Raw genomic sequence first — 25,882 nt, 5'->3', positions numbered from 1 at the left:
TTGAAACATGATTACTTCATATGTACAACATATTCCGTTACAGCCAAGTTTCCTGAAAGAGCAGCCTACACTCACCATCAAGTCAGTATCACCCACATTCCTAACCAACCGCCCCGAAGTACTCTTGCCTCTTCCCTCAAAGTGCTGGGGCCAGAGCTCCCTCAAAATCTCTACTGCCACTTCCAAGGGACACATGCCAACCCTTTCCTTCCTTCACCTGACTCTCAGTAATTTCTGATAACACTGGCTACTTACTACTCAAAACCTTCTCCCCATTCCCTCTCTCTAAGTTGCTGGTATACCCAGGATTACAGCCTTTGCTCTTTTTTCTCTGGATTTGTCTTTAAGTAATCTTCATTACCGTGGTTTGAAATTCTACTTTCCAAATACAAACACTGAGATAAATACCTGCCTCAAGCTTTTCTATTATATTTCCAACAGCAGGAGAAATCCCAACCCTGTTTCCCTATATTTGATCCGGAACAAAGTCATGCTCAAAGACCTTTGGTCCACATCTCCCAAAGCAGAAATTAAGCATCTTTCCCTACAGTTCCCAGCTGGAGGGTGTTTAAGAGCCTCATTGGAACTCCATCAACTCTCAGAGGCAAGAGACATCCATGCTTCCGGAAATTCACGCTGTCACTTCTCTCCCTTCTACCTTTCCCCCATCTCATCCCCAGGGTGTACTAAAAGAAAGAAAAATGGATTTGTTTGCTTTAGGACCTCTTTCAATTCTTCTACCACAGGCTGGCTTCCCTTTCCGAATCACAGTTTTATTAGCTATCCATAGTAATCCCTAAACAATTAGATGCACTCATGCTAAATATAGCTGATTCCTCATTTAGTATGTCTAAAAAGCAGTAATATGTGTTTCTCCATGTGACCCACTATCCAGTTCTTTGGAAGTCATAAACGAGATTACTTTTTTCACTTGTCCTTTTTCTAATTATAAAATAATATATATTTATTTTAAAAGCGTTGGAAAATAAAGAAAAATTTCAAAATGAAAACTTGCTCCGGACGCGCAGGCTCAGCGGCCATGGCTCACGGGTCCAGCCGCTCTGCGGCATGTGGGATCTTCCCGGACCGGGGCACAAACCCGTGTCCCCTGCATCGGCAGGCGGACTCTCAACCACTGCGCCACCAGGGAAGCCCCAGAGAGAGAACTATTTAGAATATTTTCACCCAGGTGTGATTAGGTGGGACTTTGAGTTTGTTTCTTAAGAGAGAAAAGATCCACACATTTTTCTCAAACCACAGGATGCTTCATTTAACATATTTTTTGGAGAATTATGTTAATTAAAAATTTTAAACTTTAATAAGAAAAGCATTTTTAGTCAAACTAGTTAAGAACTTATTTTAATATGTGGTAGTTGGCAATAAAAGTAGACATTAAAATGTATATATATGGCTAATTTGGATTTTCCATTTATTTTTTAAGTATTAAAACTTTCATCCCTCTTACCTTTGTATGCTTTCTAATAAATTCAACAGAAATAGGAACCATTCTGTCAAATAAGCCTATTATAAATTCCTTCTGAATAATACTGATCACAGGAGGTAAAAGATTTATCCAAGACAACATCAGCGGTCTCCAGCCCAGCATATGAGGCTCCATGTAAATCATCCCACATCTGGAAACCTGGAAAAACAATCACTGTTTACCTCCAAGGAACTGCTTATAAAAGAAATATGACTTGATACATCTATTTCTTACAACCTTCAGAAAACTCTTGGGGAAAAAATAGCATACTTTTAGATAATTTCCTGATTTAATTTTTGTGTACGACTTTACCAAATGGTCCTAGGCAAAGAGGAAAATATGCCTGACACTTATATTTGTCAAGGTATGTCGACAGACACGGCTGCTCTTGGAGAATCACAGATGGCTGTTAAAATGAATTCTATAAATACTTTACATCTAGAGTCAAAGTTACTAAGCAATAAACGCATTTATAACATTTCAAATTTATAAGCAGATGTGAAAACTGAGAACTTACAGTGGCAGGAGAAGCAACTTCTAAATCCATTGGTTCAAAAATAAGATTCATTTGTGGTGACATTTGGATAATCTCCCCGCTCATCAGACACAGTTTTTTGTTGTCATCCAGCACAGTGTTCATATTCTCAATCCATACGGCATCTACTGGCCCATCAAAAACTAACCATTTCCTATCTGGCGTCTGGTTCATGCATACGGTGAATAAAGGACAAAAATGGTCATGGAAGGGAAAAAGTTCAATAATATTATTTTACAACTTTAAAATGTAACCCCTAAAACGAATTGCACCATCAAAATGTAAAGGCATCTCTGGAATAAAGTGTGCATACATGTGTGAATATATATATATTCACTAAAGAAGCCTATATATGCCATGGATGAGACAAATATATATAACATCTTAAGATTCCATCTTTTCCAATGTTTCTAAACTCATATATAACATGTTTTAGAGAGTATCATAAGTAAAACAAACATGTAATTGCCAGGGAAAACAATTTTCATTCAGACTGTCTGACTCTATAGAGATTCTATTTGGTGTTCATACAGATTAATTACTCTTGTGTGTTAAGTCAAATTTTTTGTTCCCTCCACTGAATGAATTAACACGCGCATCCTTCTTGGGCTGAACTGTCTCATGGTGGTACAGGGCATTAATATCAATATAACCTTCACAATCCCACAATGAGAAACATGAAATTATTTACATATTGTCCAGAATATAGTAAATGTTCAACAAATATTAGCCAGAGGGAGCAAAAACTGATTCTCTTTTCTAGATCCTTATGAAGCAGCCCTTCTGAGGACACAGATGATGCTTTGGTTCCCCTTCAGCAAATGTGAATTTGAGTTGAAGTAGTGAAGGATCTGAATCCACCTTAACACATTCTCATTCCCTGTGACCAAAGGCATTAATCCACAAGACAGTGGGCCTGTCTGGGCTCAAGCCACCCATACCCACACTCAGAAGCTAGCTCGGGCCACGCTCAGGAAGCACGGAAGAGCCTGTTATCTCGGAGATCACCTTCAGAGCAACTTTTCCTCCTGCTGTTGGGTTCCCAGGGCTGCTCATCTTCACTCTAAGAAACATTGCCCTGTAATGCTGAGTTGTTGGGCTGTGCAGTCTGAAAGACCTCACCTTTAATCTGATTCTACTACTTCCCAGCTGTGTGACTTTGGGACAGCTACTTAACTTCCTGGAGACTCAGTATTTACGGGATGTAGCTTCCTGGAAAATATAATGTGTACTATGTAGCTAAGTGTAAAATGGGAGATATCTCATGATTATTTCTTTATAAATAATGTAAGAGCATACATCATCTGGAGACTTCACATGTTAATCTGGGCCAGAGGACATCCACTGTGACAAGAAAGGATCTGAGACATCAAAGGATCTGGGACATCAATGGTCCCAGACCTCTGCCCGCCCCACCTGTGCCTTGAGAGCCAATCCTTACATTATTCATTCCTCAAGCCCCTTCAAGCAATAAAAGCAGAGCTGCCATTTGATGTTTTTCTGTTATTACACTGACTCATGACGGGCTGGTCCTTAAGTAGGTAAAGAGCACCAAATTTAGGATGTATGGTAGTCAGAATAAAGCAAACATTTATATAAAAAAAGACTTAACACAAATGTCTGTAGCCTAGGCCCCTTTTCCTGTAAGACTAGCCTTAGCAAGCTGTCTCCGTGTAATCACACTCCACGGAGAGCCTGCTAACATACGACAACCAAGTTAACATTTATTGGTCTGTGGACCCTTTTCTGTAACAGTGGGAAGCTGCCACTCAGTAGGGTAAGCCAGGAGGAGGTAAGTTCCCACTCCCCTTCCCAGCAGCCAGCAGCTGGCACACCCTTTACCTCTTCTGCTTTCCACAGTCAGCCGATTCTCTTCCTAACACACTAAAGGGTAAGTGTTGGAATTTGTAAGACATCGTTTTATAAAGGTCTGCAATTTCCTCTCTAAGCACTGAAGTCTATCTAACAATTAGTGGGTGTGACACTGACAGCTAGCTGAGCAGCAGGGCACAGGAAGAACATTATTGAAGGATTGAAAGGATCACGTTACTCAGATGCTCTCTTTCCTGGGTCACTTAGCCTGGAAAAAGAAGATCAGAAATACTCTCCCCAGTCTTCTTTGCTCCTGCCGTCTCTTCTGTGCATACTGAGGAGAAGATGCCTGCCCTCATGGTCTCGGGCCTCTCTGCAGGCACTAACAGTGCTCTTCACAGAAACACTGCCAGACTGTTCAGTAACGTGTTTTATTTATTTATATATTTTTTAACATCTTTATCAGAGTAAAATTGTTTTACACTGTTGTGTTAGTTGCTGCTGTATAACAGAGTGAATCCACTACACATATACACATGTCCCCATATCTCCTTCCTCTTGCGTCTCCCTCCCACCTCCCCTATCCCACCGCTCTAGGTGGTCACAAAGCACTGAGCTGATCTCCTTGTGCTATGTGGCTGCTTCCCATTAGCTAGCTATTTTACATTTGGTAGTGTATATATGTCCGTGCCACTCTCTCACTTCGTCCCATCTTACCCTTCCCCCTCCCCGTGTCCTCAAGTCCATTCTCTACGTCTGTGTCTTTATTCCTGTCCTGCCGCTAGGTCCTTCACAACCTTTTTTTTTTTTTAGATTCCATATATATGTGTTAGCATACGGTATTTGTTTTTCTCTTTCTGACATACTTCACTCTGTATGACAGTCTCTAGGTCCACCCACCTCACTACAGATAACACAATTTCGTTTCTTATAATGGCTGAGTAATATTCCACTGTATATATGTACCACATCTTCTTTATCCATTCATCTGTCGATGGGCATTTAGGTTGCTTCCATGACCTGGCTATTGTAAATAGTGCTGAAATGAACATTGGGGTGCATGTCTTTTTGAATTATGGTTTCCTCTGGGTATATGCCCAGTAGTAGGATTGCTGGATCATAGGGTAATTCTATTTTAAGTTTTTTAAGGAACTTCCATACTGTTCTCCATAGTGCCTGTAACAATTTACATTCCCACCAACAGTGCAAGAGGGTTCCCTTTTCTCCACACCCTCTCCAGCATTTGTTGTTTGTAGATTTTCTGATGATGCCCATTCTAACTGGTGTGAGGTGATACCTCATTGTAGTTTTGATTTGCATTTCTCTAATAATTAGTCATGTTGAGCAGCTTTTCATGTGCTTCTTGGCCATCTGTATGTCCTCTTTGGAGAAATGTGTATGTAGGTCTTCTGCCCATATTTAGATTGGGTCACTTGTTTTTTTAATATTGAGCTGCATGAGCTGTTTCTATATTTTGGAGATTAATCCTTTGTCCACTGATTCATTTGCAAATATTTTCTCCCATTCTGAAGGTTGTCTTTTTGTCTTGTTTATGGTTTCCTTTGTTGTGCAAAAGCTTTGAAGTTTCATTAGGTCCCATTTGTTTATTTTTGTTTTTATTTCCATTACTCTAGGAGGTGGATCAAAAAAGATCTTGCTGTGATTTATGTCAAAGAGTGTTCTTTCTATGTTTTCCTCTAAGAGCTTTATAGTGTCCGGTCTTAAATTTAGGTCTCAAATCCATTTTGAGTTTATTTTTGTGTATGGTGTTAGGGAGTGTTCTAATTTCATCCTTATACATGTAGCTGTCCAGTTTTCCCAGCACCACTTATTGAAGAGACTGTCATTTCTCCATTGTATATTCTTGCCTCCCTTGTCAAATATAAGGTGCCCGTATGTGCGTGGGTTTATCTCTGGCCTTTCTATCCTGTTCCATTGATCTAAATGTCTGTTTTTGTGCCAGTACCATACTGTCTCGATTACTGCAGCTTTGTAGTATAGTCTGAAGTGAGGGAGCCTGGTTCCTCCAGCTCTGTTTTTCTTTCTCAAGATTGTTTTGGCTATTTGGGGTCTTTTGTGTTTCCATACAAATTGTGAAATTTTTTGTTCTAGTTCTGTGAAAAATGCCATTGGTAGTTTGATAGGGATTGCACTGAATCTGTAGATTGCTTTGCGTAGTAGAGTCACTTTCACAATGTTGATTCTTCCAATCCAAGAACATGGTATATCTCTTCATCTGTTTGTATCATCTTTAATTTCTTACATCAGTGTCTTATAGTTTTCTGCATACAGGTCTTTTGTCTCCTTAGGTAGGTTTATTCCTAGGTATTTTATTCTTTCTGTTGCAATGGTAAACGGAAGTGTTTCCTTAATTTCTCTTTCAGATTGTTCATTATTACTGTATAAGAATGCAAGAGATTTCTGCGCATTAATTCTGTATTCTGATACTTTCCCAAATTCATTGATTATCTCTAGTAGTTTTCTGGTAGCATCTTTAGGATCCTCTTTGTATAGTATCATGTCATCTACAAACAGTGACATTATTACTTCTTCTTTTCTTATTTGGATTCCTTTCATTTCTTTTTCTTCTCTAATTGCTGTGGATAAAACTTCCAAAACTATGTTGAATAACAGTGGTGAGAGTGGGCAACCTTGTCTTGTTCCTGATCTTAGTGGAAATGGTTTCAGTTTTTCACCATTGAGAACAATGTTGGCTGTGGGTTTGTCATATATGGCCTTTATTATGTTGAGGTAAGTTCCCTCTATGCCTACTTTCTGGAGAGTTTTTATCATAAGTCGGTGTTGAATTCGGTCGAAAGCTTTTTCTGCATCTATTGAGATGATCATATGTTTTTTCTCCTTCAGTTTGTTAATATGGATTATCACATTGACTGATTTGGGTATATTGAAGAATCCTTGCATTCCTGGGATAAACCCAACTTGATCATGGTGCATGATGCTTTTAATGTGCTGCTGGATTCTGTTTGCTAGTATTTTGTTGAGGATTTTTGTATCTATGTTCATCAGTGATATTAGTCTGCAGTTTTCTCTTGTTGTGACATTTTCTGGTTTTGGTATCAGGGTGATGGTGGCCTGGTAGAATGAGTTTGGGAGTGTTCTTCCCTCTGCTATATTTTGGAAGAGTTTGAGAAGGATGGGTGTTAGCTCTTCTCTAAATGTTTGATAGAATTCACCTGTGAAGCCATCTGATCCTGGGCTTTTGTTTGCTGGAAGGTTTTTAATCACAGTTTCCATTTCCGTGCTTGTGATTGGTCTGTTTATATTTTCTATTTCTTCCTGGTTCAGTCTCGGAAGGTTGTGTTTTTCTAAGAATTTATCCATTTCTTCCAGGTTGTCCATTTTATTGGCATAGAGTTGCTTGTAGTAATCTCTCATGATCCTTTGTATTTCTGCAGTGTCAGTTGTTACTTCTCCTTTTTCATTTCTAAGTCTGTTGATTTGAGCCTTCTCCCTTTTTTTCTTGATGAGTCTGGCTAATAATGATTTATCAATTTTGTTTATCTTTTCAAAGAACCAGCTTTTAGTTTTATTGATCTTTGCTATCGTTTCCTTCATTTCTTTTTCATTTATTTCAGATCTGATCTTTATGATTCCTTTCCTTCTTCTAACTTTGGGGATTTTTTGTTCTTCTTTCTCTAATTGCTTTACGTATAAGGTTAGGTTGTTTATTTGAGATGTTTCTTATTTCTTGAGGTAGGATTCTAGTGCTATAAACTTCCCTTTTAGACCTGCTTTTGCTGCATCCCATAGGTTTTGGGTCATCGTGTTTTCATTGTCAATTGTTTCTAGGTATATTTTGATTTCCTCTTTGATTTCTTCAGTGATCTCTTGGTTATTTAGTAGTGTTTTGTTTAGCCTCCATATGTTTGTATTTTTCACAGATTTTTTCCTGTAATTGATATCTAGTCTCATAGCATTATTGTCAGAGAATATACTTGATACGACTTCTATTTTCTTAAATGTACCAAGGCTTGATTTGTTACCCAAGATATGATCTATCCTGGAGAATGTTCCATGAGCACTTGAGAAGAAAGTGTATTCTGTTGTTTTTGGATGGAATGTCCTTTAAATGTCAATTAAGTCCACCTTGTTTAATGTATCATTTAAAGCTTGTGTTTCCTTATTTATTTTCATTTTGGATGATCTGTCCATTGGGGAAAGTGGGGTGTTAAAGTCCCCTACTATGGTTGTGTTACTGTCAGTTTCCCCTTTTATGGATGTTAGCATTTGCCTTATGTATTGAGGTGCTCCTATGTTGGGTGCATAAATATTTACAACTGTTATAGCTTCTTCTTGGATTGATCCCTTGATCATTAAATAGTGTCCTTCTTTGTCTCTTGTAATAGTCTTTATTTTAAAGTGTATTCTTTTCTAATATGAGAATAAATACTCCAGCTTTTGATTTCCATTTGCATGGAATATCTTTTTCCATCCCCTCACTTTCAGTCTGTATGTGTCCCTAGGTCTGAAGTGGGTCTCTTGTAGACAGCGTATATATGGGTCTTGTTTTTCTATCCATTCAGCCAGTCTATTAGTTGGAGCATTTAATCCATTTACACTTAAGGTAGTTATCGATATGTACGTTCCTATTACCATTTTCTTAATTGTTTTGGGTTTGTTTTTGTAGGTCTTTTCCTTCTATTGTGTTTCTTGCCTAGAGAAGTTCCTTTAGCATTTGTTGTAAAGCTGGTTTGGTGGTGTTGAATTCTCTTAGCTTTTGCTTGTCTGTAAATCTGAATGAGATCCTTGCTGGGTAGAGTAACCTTGGTTGTAGGTTTTTCCCTTTCATCACTTTAAATGTGTCCTGCCACACCCTTCTGGCTTGCAGAGTTTCTGCTGAAAGTTCAGCTGTTAACCTTATGGGGATTTCCTTGTATGTTATTTGTTACTTTTCCCTTGCTGCCTTAAAAATATTTTCTTCGTATTTAATTTTTGATACTTTCATTAATCTGTGTCTTGGCATGTTTCTCCTTGGATTTATCCTGTATGGGACTCTCTGCACTTCCCGGACTTGATTATTTCCTTTCCCATGTTACAGAAGTTTTCAACTATAATCTCTTCAAATATTTTCTCAGTCCCTTTCTTTTTCTCTTCTTCTTCTGGGACCCTTATTACTCAAATGTTGGTATGTTTAATGTTTCCCCAGAGGTAGCTGAGACTGTCCTCAATTCTTTTCATTCTTTTTTCTTTATTCTGCTCTGCAGTAGTTATTTCCACTATTTTATCTTTCAGGTCACTTATCTGTTCTTCTGCCTCAGTTATTCTGCTATTGATTCCTTCTAGAGAATTTTTCATTTCATTTATTGTGTTGTTTATCATTGTTTGTTTGCTCTTTAGTTCTTCTAGTTCGTTGTTAGACGTTTCTTGTATTTTCTCCATTCTATTTCCAAGATTTTGGATCATCTTTACTATCATTACTGTGAATTCTTTTTCAGATATACTGCCTATTTCCTCTTTGTCTGGTCTGGTGCATTTTTACCTTGCTCCTTCATCTGCTGCATATTTCTCTGTCTTCTCATTTTGCTTAACTTATTGTGTGTGGGGTCTCCTTTTCGCAGGCTGCAGGTTCGTAGTTCCCGCTGTTTTTGGCATCGGCCCCCAGTGGGTAAGGCTGGTTCAGTGGGTTGTGTAGGCTTCCTGCTGGAGGGGACTAGTGCCTGTGTTCTGTTGGATGAGGCTGGATCTTGTCTTTCTGGTGGGCAGAACCATGTCTGGTGGTGGTTTTGGGGTGTCTGTGACCTTATTATGATTTTAGGCAGCCACTCTGCTAATGGGTGGGGTTGTGTTCCTGTCTTGCTAGTTGTTTGGCATAGGGTGCCCAGCACTGTAGCTTGCTGGTCGTTGAGTGGAGCTGGGTCTTAGTGTTGAGATGGAGATCTCTGGGAGAGCTTTCACCACTTGATATTATGTGGGGCCAGGAGGTCTCTGGTGGACCAATATCCTGAATTTGGCTCTCCCACCTCAGAGGCTCAGGCCTGACACCTGGCCGGAGCACCAAGACCCTGTCAGCCACATGGCTCAGAAGAAAAGGGAGAAAAAAACAGAAAGAAAGAAAGAAAAATATATAAAATAAAATAAAGTTACTAAGGTGAAAAAGATTTTTAAATATTAAAAATAAAGTAATAAAAAAAAAGAAAGAAAGGAAGAAGAGAGCAACCAAACCAAAAAACAAATCCACCAATGTAACAAACGTTAAAAACTATCCTTAAAAACAAAAACCGGAAAGAAAGAACCGTAGGACAAATGGTAAAAGCAAAGCATATGCCTGGCACAGTACTAAATGCTCAAGATACAGGAGTGAATGAGAGAGATGATGTACTTTGGCCTCCTGAAGTTTATATCCAGTTGTATTTATATCAAGCAGGGCATAAAATTTCCTTGTCTCAACTCTCTCATCCGTGGAGGGAGAAGAGACAGGCACCACACCCCACTCACTGCACTCAGGGGAAAGCGCTCCGCATTCTCGGCCTCGCGAGGGCCTCACCCCAGCACGTGTAGGGCAAGGATGGCGTACCTAGTGCCCAGAGGCCTGTCTCCTTGCGGCATCTGGGAGGTAAAGGGGAGCCACTTTACCTCCCAGCGGGAAACTCAGCGCTCCCGCCCCCAGCTGAGGAACTGGCAGTTTAAAGGCCATGGGCACACGGAGGCGAAGGACGCGGGGGCTTGGCTCAGACACTGGCTGGGGCGGCGGCCGGCGCCTCAAGGATCCCAGTAATGTGTTTTAAATAAGTACCTTGAGCTACAAATACAAATGTTTACTTGAAACAACTGAAAAAAATCATAACTCTTCATAGCATTGAGAAGTGTTAGCACTTACCAATGAAGCAGCAAATGCTCTAAAACTGACAGCGAGGATCCCGTCGGACCACTCATGGGACACTAAATCAAACTGCCCATACAGCTGACCCATGGTGACAGACTTAGGATTTAAAACAGTGATCTGAACCTTGTTTTCTTCCATTAACCCCTTAATAGAAAAAAAAAAAAAAAGATTATTTATTTATTTAAAAGACTACTAATACTGTCATTATTCATGGAAAACATGATTGGGCATGTAGAAAATCCTAAAGATTCCACACAAAAACTACCAGAAGTAAAGAGTTCATTTAACAAGGCTGCAGCAAACAAAGTCATTATACAAAAATTGATTGTATTTTCTATAATGCCAATGAACAAGTGAAAAATAAAATTTAAAAATACCATTTACAATAGGATTTAAGAACTCATAGGATACTTAGGAATAAAGTACCAAATGTTGGTCAAAAGCATATAATATTTACTATTGATAGATCAACAGGTTACATATTCTTTTCTGCTTTTCTTTACAAACCTTAAAAATGTTAACACCATTCCAAGCTCACTGGCATCACAAAAACAGGCTTTGGGCTGAAGTTGGCCCATGGGCTGTAAGTGGTTGATTCTTACTACAAAACGTTCTCTGAGATAAAGTTAAATGATTTAAATATAGGCAAATATGTACCATTCTCACGTTGTGAAAAAATTAATATTGGTAAGCTGATAGCTTCCACCAGAACCTTGAAAGCTGGTATATGGAATTAATAAGAGATGTTAATACACTTGGGGCATAGGCTTTTTTATGTTTTTAATTAATAGACTTTATTTTTTTAGAGTAGCTTTGGGTTTACAGAAAAATTGAACAGAAAATATAGAGAGATTCACATATATTCCCTCCATCTTCCCGCCACTCACACACAGTTTCCCCTACTATTAAAGCCTTGCATCGGTGTGGTACATTGTTATGATTCCTCAATTCCTCAGTTCCTCCGCTGATATGGATTCTTTATTATTAACTAAAGCCCATGGTTTACATTCAGGTTTACTCTTTGTGTTGGACACTTCTATGGATTTTTCCAAACGCATAATGTCATGTATCCACCATTACAATATATACAGAATAGTTCCCCTGCCCTAAAAATCACCTGTGCTCTACTTATTCACAATCATTTCTTTTTTATATAACATAACAAGTTCAACTTATAACAGAACAAGTCCAACTCTTTCCCACACTGCTTTCTGTCCACCACCACTGGAACTTGGGACATGAAGTACCAAACTGAAGAAAACATGTGGCAATAATAATGTGAAGCAGTAAAAAAAAAAAAAAAAAAAGCTCAAGGTCTGTGTTTTCTTCTCTGTGCCCAGAAAGGGAATAACGATGTGTCATCCCTAATTCAGAAGCATGGGAAAGTTCTATTATCTTAGTCAGAACAAAGTTGCTGCCATTAAAGCAAGGTGTTTGTCCCAAATGCAACAAAGCTAGTGTGAAGCTACAGCTTGCAAGCAGTGGCTATGGAGCCTTGCCCCTTTTACATTACCACAATGTCACTCTTAGAATTTCCTGATAATGAATCACTTTCAGGCTTTATATTGGACCAGAATACATGCTCATACCTTCATCTTCTTTAATCTTTGAGTGGCACCACATTTGGCTCTTTTAGAGACTTATTTTTTATAGCAAAAATTTCGCCCCTATAACAGTAAAACAACAAAATAGGAAAAATGCAAACAAAAACTGAGGAAAGCAAGGCAGGAAGGATAAAGGGAAAGGAAGGGAGGCGAAGAAAGGAAACAGCATGAAAGGATAAAACCATAAAGGAACAGATGACAGAAATAAGTACATATCAGTTTGTTTGATAATAAATACAATCGAATTAAAATTCCCCTATGAGAAGATAAAGGCCATCAAATTGGAGAAAATAAAAGTTAAAGCTAATTACTCTCCATAAAAAATAAATCACAGTGACAGCCAGAGTCACAATTAAAGACATGGGCAAATATATATGCAAGGAGAAAGCAGGGGTTGCAATACTGAAATTAGACACAGGGGATCCAAGGCAGATAATACAAGTAGATAATTTTATACTGGCTGAAGGGAGGCTCCACAATGAAGATGTAATGATCACAAATCCCATTTGGCTACAAACACTGAAATATATGAAGCAAGAACTATTTGAAATACAAGGGTAAGTAGATAGAAATGCAATATTAGTTGGAGAATTTAAAACAGCCTCACTCCTTTAGCCTATCAAAGTAGACCAAACTGAGATGTGTAGGACAGGAATTTTGAATAATATAATCATCATTATTTACTATACTTACATATGCATGTATTATATAATGCATGCGCATGCTTACGCGCGCGCACACACACACACACACACACACTTCAGTTCAGTACCACTAGCAGCCACTAACAAGTTTGCATTACAAATCTAAACAGCAAGAAAATAAAAACTACTCTCCTAAGAAAGTATAAAAGAGAAAACTGTCAGGTTTTTTCATGTCTTCAGATTTTTTTCTATAATGAATGTGTTATCTTTATGATTAACCTCTTTTAAAAAAAGAAACAAAAGGGCTAGAGGCAAATCTGTGGCATACCCTTTGTATACTGAACTTCCTACTTGCTTTGTATTACTTTTCTAATTTTATTTCCTCTGTATTTTCATAAGTTTAAGTTGCTGCATTAAAGTACCCTTTTAAATAACCATACATTCTATCTTGCACAAAGCTGATTATCAATAAATTAATGCATTAATAACACACTTACCTTTTCACATAGATCATTTAGTGCTCCAGCTAAGACGCGATATGCACTGGTTTTTCCTCCAAATGGTTCTCCAACAATCATAAAGCCATGACGCACAATCATCATTTCATATATCTGAAGAATCTTCTCAGAAAAGAATCTGGTCATTTGCAAATTCATGGAGTCACAGTTGTCTTTGATGGCTCCCAGCAAATCATTGTAATCTGGTTTTGGTAATTTCACTCCAGGAAACAAATCTGAAGTAATTCCCTAATGGTAGATGATTTGGGGATTTACATTATCTATCTATACATTCTCATATTCTCTGTCTCTCTATATATATGTATGTGTATATGTATATATACATATATATATATAGACATGTAGACATACATAGACTTGATAAAATTTCTCACATCCTTGTATTTAACATTGATGGAAATAGAGCCTTTGAGTAATAGTCCAGTATTTTTAACAGCTTCACAGAGGTATGATTGACATACAATCAACTGTTTATATTTAAAGGGTACAATTTGATAAGTGAAACCACCAACTCAATGAAGATAGTCAACATACCAATCACAGCCACAAGTCTCCTTGTGGCCTTTTCTCCTCTCCTTGCCACCTCCTGTCTCCATCCCCAGACAACCAACAAACACTGATTTGCTTTCTGTTACTATTTTTACTTGCATTATCTAGAATTTATTACGGGTGAAATTACACATTACAGGTACTACTTTATTTTTTGTCTGGCTTCTTTCACTTGGCATAAAGATTTGGAAATTCACACCTTTCACAGCATATATCAATAGTCCATTGTATTGAAGTGTTCCACTGTATTGAGGTGCCAGTTTTTAAATCCATTTTCCTGTTGATGGACATTTTCGTTGTTTCCAGTTTGGGGAATAAATAAAGCTACTATAAACATGTGTATACAAGTCTTTGTATGGACAAATGCTTTCATTTCTCTTGGGCGAATAATGAGGAGTGGAATACCTGGATAGTACGGTGAGTGTGTATTTACCGTTTTAAGAAACTGTCTGCTTTCCAAGGTTGTTGTATTATTATATTACATCCCCCCAAGCAGTGTATGAGAGTTTCAATATTTGATATGGTCAGTCTTCTTAATTTTAGCCATAGTAACAAGTAACAGTATCTTGTTGTGGCTTCAATTTGCATTTCCCAAAGATTAACATTTTTTGCATGTACTTGTGTGCCATATGTATATCTTCTTTAGTGAAATGTCTGTTCAAATCTTTTGCCTATTTTTAATCAGTTTATTTTCTTCATGGTAAGTTTTGACCATTCTTTAAATATTCTGCATACAAATCCTTCATCATACATCTAATATGCAAATTTTTTTCTAGTCTCTAGCTTGTCTTTCATTCTCTTACCAGTGTATTTCAAAGAGCAAACTTTTAAATTTTGATGAGTCTATTTTATGAATTTATTGTTTCATGCATTGTGCTTTCGGTGTTGTATTTAAGAAATTTTTGCCTATTCCAAATTCACAAGGGATTTCTCTTGTTTTCCTCCAGAGATGTTGCAGTTTTACATCTTTTTAAGTTAAAAAGTTAGAGGATGAACACGATCTGATTTGAAGGCTTATTATAAAGATGGGGTCACATTAGTATAAAAATACAAAAATGTATCAATGGAACAGAATAGGGAGACCAGAAATAGACCCACACACATGTGAACAACTCATTCTCAACAAAGACTCAAAGGCAATCCCGTAAAGATTAAAAAAAATAGTCTTGAGCAAATTATGCTAGAGTACCTGGATTTGTCAAAATAATGAACTTCCATCCATGCCTCATACCATATACAAAAATTAGTTCAATGGTATTTTAATCATTGTAGTGGGTAGTATGTTAATCAGCTTAGCTTCTCTCAAAAATGTATGTGCACCTGGAACCTCAGAATGTCCCCTTATTTGGAAATAAGATCTTTGCAGATGTAATTAGATAAGATGAGATCATACTGGAGCCCAACTCCAGTGATTGGTGTCTTTATAACAGAAAGGAGAGGAAGACACAGACACAACGACACCCGGGGAAGAAGGCCATCTAGTGGTGGGGACAGAGGCTGAAGTAATGACAAGCCGAGGAACACCAAAGATCACCAGTAGCCATCAGAAGCCAAGAAGAAACAAGGAAGGATTCTTTCCTGAAGGCTTCAGAGGGAACCAACACTTTAGTTCAGACTTTTATCCTCCAGAACTGTGAGAAAATCAATTTCTATTGTTTTAAGCCACCAAGTTTGTGGTACTTTGTTATGGCAGCTTTAGGAAACGAATACAATCATATAATGTATGATTGGAAAGAATTATACTTCCATATTTAGTGTATATGAATATACAGAGTTGATTTCAAGGTCTAAGAAACATCCTTTTATAAACTGCTAAGGCTTTTTCATAAGTATTAAAGCAACCTATGTGAGAAATACAACTCTTCATTTTACTCTGAAGATAAAAGTGAAAATTCGGAAGCGCTTAATATGAAAGCATACATTCAAGCTATACCTTAGAACTGACAAACTACCAGTTTAATCACCCCTAAATTTAATCCTTTAAATCCTGTTATGGATAAACTGATCCCAGTTCACTGGAGCAGTAAGTTTCCTTGGGGCAAAGGAGAGAAAAAGGCAACGCAGTAGGGTCTTTAAGATCACTCTACAGCCTAGCTGAGCGGCTGGAACCCCCTCTCCCTCATATACTGGCCATGAATACAAGTTACTTATGATCTCTGTGCTGCAGTTACACCACGTGTAAAATGGGGATAACAAGAGCACCTGCCCCGTTAGCTGCTTATGAGTATTAAATAAGTTGCTATTCATAAAACTCTTAGAATAAGGTCTGGTCCATTGTGAATGCATAGTGTTTGCTAAGTAAACAAAAATATCTTCTCAGATTGTTCAAATTATTTATGGTTAACCTTGAAAGAAGCAGATAATTCCAGATCATATCTGGTAGTCAGTAGTTCTCAGCAAAGACCAGTTCCCTTCACTCTCCCGCCAGGTAGAGAGTTGGGAATATGTGCAGCTGTCCTTCTGGTTCTCACACTGGGAGAGTCCAGAGACACTGGGGGAGGAGGGATGCCAAGTGTTCTGCAGCGTATGGGACAGTCTCTCACAACACGGAACTGTCCTATTTGAAAATGCCAGTTGCGCTCCATTTAAGAAATATTGTTCTTAATATTATTCAATAAATGTTCACTGAATGAATACACAGCTGCATAAGAATACAACTAGGTGAGGTATACTTCCACTTTATAAAAATAAATATAGCTTTTACTCCTGGAAAATCTGTACAGTGTACTAGTACCAAAGAAACTGAGGGAAATTTTTAAGACGAAAATTTGAACCTATCCCTTGTAGATTTGATCTGCAAAACATTAGCACTGTCAACTCTAAATACTAAGGGAAGTCCCTTTCAGAGTGATGAAACATGGTTGCTATGGATAGGTAACGACACTGGACCACACTACAGTGGCAGTGTCACGTCTCCACCCTCCCCATGACAGCCTTACGACTTCAGTCTTTAAACTTTGGAAGCTAACTGCCCATACCTCAAGGCAGCACAAGAGAGAGCAACATCTACCATGTGTCAGCAGCCCGCTCCCAAGCCCTCCCCCAATTTCTTCTGAGAATGGGAAAAGGAAAAGAATGATATCACATGACAAAACAGGAACTTTAACCATCATTCTAATAGCTCTTCTCAACTACTTATAATTTAATTGTTAAAATGCAACAAGATTATTAAGCCTAGTTCTTAAATTATCCTGAAAAAAGAATTTCATAAAAGCCATTGTACTCGTCTAAAGAAATTAAGCTTATTTATTTTTTTTATTTCTCCAATCATTAATTTGACAAACATTTACCAAGTATCCATTCTGTGCAAGGGATTCAGTGATGTGTTAGACCAATTACTTTCCTCCACGGAGGAAATTTTGGTGAAATTTATAAGCAAACATGTTTTGTAACTTTTGTGTACTTATTATATTCTGCAGAAAAGGTGAAACTTAAAAATCCCAAGTTGTTAAAAGTTATCCAGGGGGCTTCCCTGGTGGCGCAGTGGTTGAGAGTCCGCCTGCCGATGCAGGGGACATGGGTTCAGTGCCCCGGTCCGGGAAGATCCCACAGGCCGTGAAGCGGCTGGGCCCGTGAGCCATGGCCACTGAGCCTGCGCGTCCGGAGCCTGTGCTCCGCAACGGGAGAGGCCACAACAGTGAGAGGCCCGCGTATGGCAAAAAAAAAAAAAAAAAAAAGAGTAAAAAGTTATCCAAAACAACAAAGCTAGCTAACACACTTCAAATAAAACAGAATGATCTATGTTTTTCTTTGCCATATCGTTTTCTGTAGTGGAAGTTTCTCACAGGGAGTTGCAACCATGGACGCTTGATAAATACATTACTAGAAGAGTTTTGATACATTGTAATAATAAAATGTTCTTACCTCAAAGAGTGGTAAATCATGGGATAAAAATTTTGGTAGATTTACATCAATAATAGATCTAAGCAGAAGAATTTCTTCATTTTCATTTGGATATTTCAGCTGAAAGAAAATATGCTCATAATGATATCTGCAGCTATTAACTGCACCCCCTACATGTTCACACACACACACGAACACCAGGCCCCAGAGGCAACTTAAGCCCATGCAAAAGTGTTGTTCTTACTTATTTTCATTTAATTGGACTGTTACTAATTTTAGAAACTGATGATTATACTTGGTGAATTTTCTACCAGTTTATAATGAAAACCTAAGTTGAACTGACCACTTTTTCACAGATGCCCTGGGTAAAAAGCTATTGGCCATGAATTCCATATAGTTTGGGAGCTGCCGTTGCCTCTATATTGGGTAAGAGCTTGCTTGTCCTATGCATTCAAGACCAGCAGTGGGTTGGTAAAGTGAAAATAATCATTAAAGATGGGCAATCATTTTTAAAAGATGCACTTACATTTAAAACATATAAACATTCACTCACTCTGCCCATATTTTGGTGCCAAGACCTTTTCTCTGAGGGTAGAGTTTTGGACCATTTTTCTTGTTGGAAAAAAAACGCATCAATAATGAATCATCTGCTCTGTCCAGTTTTGTTGTGTTTTGGTTTTGTGTTTTAAAGATGATCATGCTCTTCAGAGATACTTGGGAGACAATCTAAGTGTAGCATCCTTAAAATTTTTAAGGTTTTTTCCCAGTTTTATTCACTTTTCTTATCCATACCTAATTCAAAGTCATTTTTTTTAGCATTTCATCTTTACTGAGTCTTTCTTAAACAATGAACTTAGTTTTCATAAAAACAAAACTCTTCTTTTCATGCTCATATACCATCAATTTCATTGACAATTAATTAAATGACATAACGACAGTAACATGTCCGACTGGCTTCAGGGAGTTTTGGGAACAAGCCACCTGACTCTGGGTGAGGAACAGTTCATCTGATAGAAGGTGGGAGGGCAGAGCAGCACGCTGCCTGCTGGCTGCATGCTTATTAGTACCAGCGCGCTTGAGTGTGATCCCCAGGCAGAGTGGAGAGGGCTCGTTAATACACTAAGTCACTTAAGTAGAAGGTGCTTCAGAAAACTTATGTTAAATTCTAAAAAATCTGGGGTAAACCCAGAGTTTACTAAAAAATCTGGTTGAACCCTCAACTTGTTGCTCATGTCCATAAGATGGTTCAATAATTCACAAAAAAATCTGAACTCAGAAATATTTCTCCCAGCTTCTATACTTTATTCAACATCTTACTCCAAAGTTTCTCCTACCATCATGCATTTAGTTTTCCAGAATCCTCTTCTTTTTCTCTAGAATCTTTCTAATAAATCCCATGCTCCTACTTAACTGGCTTTAACCTTACAAAGTCAGTGATGCCTGGCAATCAAGGTTAGCTGGCTCTAAATTTCCAGGGCCTCCAAAGCCAAAGCTAGTCCTATTCATATGGACTTTGGATCAACCTAACCACATGTAAATTATGAAGTGTCAGAAGTCTCTTTTGTTATCTGAGAGGCTATCATCTTAAAGCAAATGTTTAAATTGCTTTTTGATATAATAGAAACAAACTTCAAAATATTCAAGCCAACACATTCAACAATTTTCAATTACCTTTTGACAAAGAATGATAGGATTCATTTGCTGCATAACTTTAATAGCTCAATTCCATAGTCAAGATGTCAGTGATGACATATACTAGGACAATGCATTTTCTTTCCCATTATCTGACCACAATGTAATCATGACATGCCAGGTTAATACAAATTGTTGCTTCTAGTTGCATTTGTTTATTACAAAAAAAACACAATGACTTGAAGTCATGTTAGGCTAATGTGAAACAGAATATCACCACTATATATCAGAATTCTTGGTAACATTATCATAGAAGATTAAAATGCATGCCATTGTTTTTAATCACACAAGATATATTTCAAAATCTTTTTCTTCTGCAGTCATGAACATGAAAATTTTATAAGCTCCAAAGCCACAGTTTGCATTTTGCTGTTAATTATAGCCTATCTTGCTTACTTTGATAAAGAACAAATGTACAGTTATATTTTATGTTTCTACAAAAGACTTTCAATGAAAAATTACCCAAGTCTTCAAACATTTTGACTTTTTATCAATATAGTTATGATTTATACCATCTTAAAATGCAAACATTATATTGCCAATCTATTACTGCTAGTCTACAGTTGGCTGCAACTGTGTAATTATATTAAGTAACAATGTCTAGGGGCTTCTGTATATATTTATTAATTATACATAGATTATTTCCTTTAAAGCTATTCAATATATATGTTCATATATAAATGCTTTCAAAGTATTTCTCAGCAGCAAGGAATTTTACTCCTTAGTAGAACCTAGTTTCATACAGTTAAAATTGTGGAATGGAACTCAAATCACTGATCACATGTCTAAGGTTTTACAAATCATAAAATGTCCTTTTTCACGTGTGCAAATAATTAATTATGTTAGTACGATAACTGAACTTTTTTTCAGTTGATGAAACTAACCAGTTAGTGTAACTCTTGTGAAGACACATGGTCCTGAGATTTATAAACAGGAAATGAATGAGTAAGAAGCCACTTGAGTTTTTTACCTTTAGATTCCCAGCTGCGGTGAGCACTGACTTCACGGCTCTCATTCCATAGTCATAGTGATGTTGTGATGACAACTGCTCTGAACACAGGCGATATGTAGCCACAATCTTTACCGACAGTGGCCGAGCTGTGACAAAGCCACAGGAGTACAGGACTATTTCGGCAATCATGGCATAATCAGGCACCATCATTGCTACTGTCCGAAAGAGTGCCTATGGGAGGGGAGAAAAGGTGCTTTTTGAAAAAGACCATCATGGAGATAAGCCTACTCTTTCCTTCATAGCATGTTACAGTGTTATAGCTTTTCTGCAATAATATTAAGTTACAGTAGCCAGATCATATAGATAAAAACACTTTAAAATGTGACTTCTTGTTATTGTATATAATAACTAGATCATTAACTTTTTATGTAAATATGTTTCCTTAAATTATGCTTTGAGAACGCTTCCAATTTCTATCATACCTAGACCTTTGGTGAATTATTAATTTACTTAAGTGTTAAGTATCCATTACGTTCTATTTTTTGTGGGAAGTAACATGCTATAGGGAAAAAGCAGACTATGCTGGGATGTCCAAGAGCCGGGGTTCTCATCTGGGCTGGTGAAAAAGTGCCTGGTGTTGGGAGACTGGGCTTCAAGTGAAGCTCTCTGGCATCTAATTAATTAAATGATTTGGGTCTCATCAGGTAACCCCTAATAACAAGACTATGTTACATAAATGGTGTAATTTGAGATTTTTTTTTTTTAACATTTTTGAGTCTGCAGTCACCATGTCAGTCTTTCACCAAGCATAATAAAGGGAAGAAACTGAAAATAAGTCCTGGATAATTATTACTAGAGACAAATCAGTTTTCCAAATTCTAAAGATAATTTTTTCCTCATAGTATTTTAAATATTGTGGGACAAATAAATGTTTTGTGATGGAAAGTAAATAGAAAACTGAATAGATTTTAAAAGAATAAATAAGAAAATTTAAGTTTAAAATGTTAGTATGTGTCAGGATTTGCTTCAATAGCTCATATATGAAAACATGGCTTTCTTGTACTAAAGCAGGAGAGCAACAGTGCTCTAGAAAAATGATAATCATATTCAGATAGTGAATAATAATTATAGTAAATGACAATTTACTATAATGCAGACAGTTCAGGCAGTTTATAAATACCTGCTGGGAATTAGCTGAATTACCGAAAACACAAGGCAGATAGAAAATGAGGACATTTTACTTAAGTGAGCTGTTAATGACACTAAAGTTGAGAATAAAAGATTTACATCAAGCAAGATCCTTCCAATGTGTTACATTAATTACTAGCTAGAGGCCTTAGTACTGCTATTTTATCAATAAGGTTACCATTCAAGAAAGGCAAGAATAAAATGTTAAAAGTATATAGCATGAGCAAATAATTTGTAACAGAGAAGCTTAAGCAAGTGCTCTAAACCACTACCTACCTGGGAAAAAAGACTGCAAGAGAATTACTATACACATGGTACCTCTTTTAAAGGGTAGGTTCTCAACAACTTTTTTTTAATGAATAAAATAGAGAATGAATGAATGAACAAATGAGTTAGCTGGTCAATGGCTAGGTTAGGGTGATACAATCTTTCTACAATAGTACAAATTGCTACTAGCTTGGGATCAACATCCAGGTCTGTGTGTCAGGTCTCTGACACACCAGGTACTTTACAAATTCCTATTCACATTCTCTTAGCACTATTAGCAAAGTGGTTGTGGAACACAATGAAACAGACATATCAGTGGCCAAGAGAACAAAAAATAAAGTACGGTACAGAAGTTTCAAGGAGTTATCATGGATTCTTACTTATCACAGAGAAAAGCATCCTCATCAAAATATTTTTTTAGGCCTAAACTGTTATGGTGGTAGACATTCTCATTCATTGATTCTCAAACAGAGTGTGTGAAATACTGATATGATACGGTTTGGGATCTGTCAGAAATAATTTTTCAGTAATAGCAGTAGGTTTAAGGGTAATTTAGTGCTTTAAAAAATTAATTTGGATTCTGGTTTAACCAATGGCATACTTTCTTGAGTGTAAAAAAAAAAAAAAAAATGGGAGGGTATAGATCCAGGTAACCTGCCAGGGTTTGAATAAATTCCAGTACATGTAATCAATGTGAGTATTACCCTCCATGTTTACCTCAGCAGAAATAAATGACTGAGAATAGTTATTTTATTGCTTCTGTCCTATAGAGTGGACGAAGAAGGGTGGTACATAAGGAATTACATACACTTTCTAGAGTATGCTTCCAAAGGACTACATTTTGGAACAACGTCAACAACAAAATCTCAAGCAATAACTTCTTACCATTTCTTCCTTTAAGGGTTGGAAATAGATTTCATAAATGCGACCTCTTCAGGAATTAGCTAAGTATTAGTTGAGTGAAATGGAGGATTCAGGATCTAGTTCATTTTTTTTCTCTGTACTAATAGGGTGTTTCATGCTACTTACTCTGTGGAAAGCTATGGATCATGTTACTGACTTTGTGACATCAGAAGATCTAGAATACGCCTATTCTCCATACTACCCAAAGCAACCTACAGATTTAATGTGATCTCTATCAAATTACCCATGACATTTTTCACTGAACTAAAACAAATAATCCTAAAATTTATATGGAACCATAAAAGACCCAGAATTGCCAAAGCAATCCTGAGCAAAAAAGAACAAAGCTGGAGGCATAACCCTCCCAGCCTTCAGACAACACTACAAAGCTACAGTAATCAAATAGCATGGTATCAACACAAAAACAGACATAGGAATCAATGGAACAGAACAGAGAGCCTAGAAATAAACCCACACACCTACAGTCAATCTTTGACAAAGGAGGCAAGAATATACAATGGAGAAAAGACAGTCTCTTTAGCAAGTGTATTGGAAAAGTTGGACAGTCACGCGTAAATCAATGACATTATAACAGTGCCTTCAAATCCTACACACACACACACACAAAACCCTCAAAATGGCTTAAAAACTTTAATATAAGACAGGACACCACAAAACTCCTAGAAGAAAACATAGGCAAAACGTTCTCGGACATAAATCATAGCAGCATTTTCTTAGGTCAGTCTCCAAGGCGATAGAAACAAAGGCAAAAATAAACAAATAGGAATAAGCAAACTAATAAGCTTTTGTACAGCAAAGGAAACCATAAACAAGACGAAAAAACAACCGTCAGAATGGGAGAAAATATTTGCAAACAGTGCAACCAACGAGGGCTTAACTTCCAAAATATACAAACAGCTCATACAACTCAATAACAAAAAAAGCAAACCACCCAATCAAAAAATCAGCAGAAGACTTAAACATTTCTCCAGAGAAGACATACATATGGCCATCAGACACCTGAAAAGATGCTTAACTTCGCTAATTATTAGAGAAATGCAAATCAAAACTACAATGAGGTACCCCCTCACACCAGTCGGAATGGTCATCATTAAAAAGTCTACAAATAATAAATGCTGGAGAGGGTGTGGAGAAAAGGGAACCCTCCTGCACTGTTGGTGGGAATGTAAATTGGTACAGCCACTATGGAAAACAGTATGGAGGTTCCTCAAAAAACTAAAAAGAGATTTATCATATCATCTAGCATTTCCATTCCTGGGCATTTATCTGGGAAAAAAACCCAGAAGTTCTAATTCAAGAAGATACATGCACTCCAATGTTCACAGCAGCACTATTTACAATAGCCAAGACATGGAAACTACCCAAGTGCCCATCAACAGATGACTGGTTTAAGAAGATGTGGTATATATGCATATACGCAATGGAATATTACTCGGCCATAAAAAAGAATGAAATAATGCCATCTGCAACAACATGTATGGACCTAGAGATTATCACACTCAGTGAAGTAGGTCAGAAAGAGAAAGAAAAATATCATGATATAACTTATATGTGGAATCTAAAATATGACACAAATGAACCTATCTACAAAACAGAAACAGACTTACAGACATAGAAAACAAACTTACATTTACCAAAGGGGAAATGGGTGGGGGAGAGAAGAGGGATAAATTAGGACTTTGGGATTAGTAGATACAAACTACTATATATAAAATAGATAAACAACAAGGCCCTACTGTATAGCACAGGGAACTATATTCAATATCCTGTAATAAACCATAATGAAAAAGAATATGAAAAAGATATATAAATACACACATACATATACATATATATAAATGGAATCACTCTGCTATACATCAGAAAGTAACACAACATTGTAAATCAGCTATACTTCAATTTAAAAAATAGGGTAAGTCTATTTTACCATTGCTTCTAACATTTAACTATTCTGAAATGATTACTGATTCTTCAGAATAGTTTTAATATTAAATACAGCTTCTCTAAAGGGGAGATGTGTTTAAGAAATTGCTCTACTATGCAGGTTTTACCTAGATGTACAAGATGTCAAAACTTGAGTCTTTCTTCATGACATGATACATAGCAGTTACCGAAGTATGCATGATCTGCCCAATAATTTACAAAGGAAATACACACAATTCTTGAACCTTCCCATTTACTTGTAGATCATAAAGCATTTGAGAGAATAAGGAAGGAGGGAGGATTTGTAAAAAGACTTCCATCGAAGGGAGGTTTCCTTATGCTGTGAGTCTGCATAAGCCCCCCTCCTCACTCCCAAGTTCAGTAAGAGTTTGATGGGTATCACCCTGTTGGGGGGGAATATAGATTGGTGCCTGACTCATGCCTGAGAAAGCAAAAGTAGCCTGGGGCAGCAAGATCACAGTGGCCTTCACTCCCACAGTCTGTTGGGACAGAAGATGCATGAGATATACACGATAAGGGAGAGAGAGAGCGAAGTTGGGGCCATTTTAAGTCCTCCCCAAGATTCCCTCTGGCAAAGTGAGAGCTCTCCAACAGCAAAATCTACATGGAATCATCCACCAGCGATCCACGCAGAGTGGAGGGAATGACAACTGGAGAAACAGATTCCATCACTCAAAGTCTCAGGAGTTCCAAGCGGAGAGACCTAACAGGAGTCCCTGTAGAACCCATGGACACGTGCAGGATAGAAAGATGCAGCTGTAAACCTCTGCCAGCTCCAGGGGCTGGACCCAGATGGTCTTATCTGAACTGTATGTATGTTCGGTGGCTGACTGCTAGCTTAGAGGATGAGTATGAATTTGTCAGGCAGGACAGTGGTGGCTCAGCAGAGCACTCAAGAGAGGGTAAACAGCATGTGCAAAGGCATGGGACCTTCAGAGGCTAGTGAGGCCTGTGTGACAGGGAGATGCAGGGAGCTGGTGGTACAGACGCAACTGGGTCTAATGCCAAAGCTCTTGCAGATCAGGCCAAGAAATTTGAATTTTTTTTCCTGTGGGCAAAAGGAGCCTGGTGGTTTTTTAAGTC

At 37.5% G+C, this 25,882-nt stretch overlaps 1 protein-coding gene across 1 annotated transcript in view; it reads right to left on the bottom strand.

Moving 5' to 3' along the window:
- The window catches only part of DNAH7 (dynein axonemal heavy chain 7), a 248,143-nt gene that overhangs the window by 120,945 nt on the left and 101,316 nt on the right, over window positions 1-25,882 (bottom strand). Inside the window, exons 28-33 of the mRNA XM_089915967.1 lie at window positions 20,495-20,707; window positions 17,854-17,952; window positions 13,420-13,668; window positions 10,669-10,818; window positions 2,001-2,183; window positions 1,466-1,642 (exon numbers count right to left, since the gene is read on the bottom strand). Coding sequence (XP_089772093.1) covers window positions 1,466-1,642; window positions 2,001-2,183; window positions 10,669-10,818; window positions 13,420-13,668; window positions 17,854-17,952; window positions 20,495-20,707 — 1,071 coding nt within the window. The remainder of the gene's footprint in view (window positions 1-1,465; window positions 1,643-2,000; window positions 2,184-10,668; window positions 10,819-13,419; window positions 13,669-17,853; window positions 17,953-20,494; window positions 20,708-25,882) is intronic.

Source organism: Delphinapterus leucas, chromosome 8 (genome assembly GCF_059928025.1).
Source record: "Delphinapterus leucas isolate spDelLeu-1000000601 "Yukka" chromosome 8, BTC_Dleu_Yukka2, whole genome shotgun sequence".
In the NCBI taxonomy this organism is placed as follows: Eukaryota; Metazoa; Chordata; class Mammalia; order Artiodactyla; family Monodontidae; genus Delphinapterus; species Delphinapterus leucas.
Note: the sequence above shows the minus strand (reverse complement) of the source record. Positions and strands in the feature narration are given on the sequence as shown.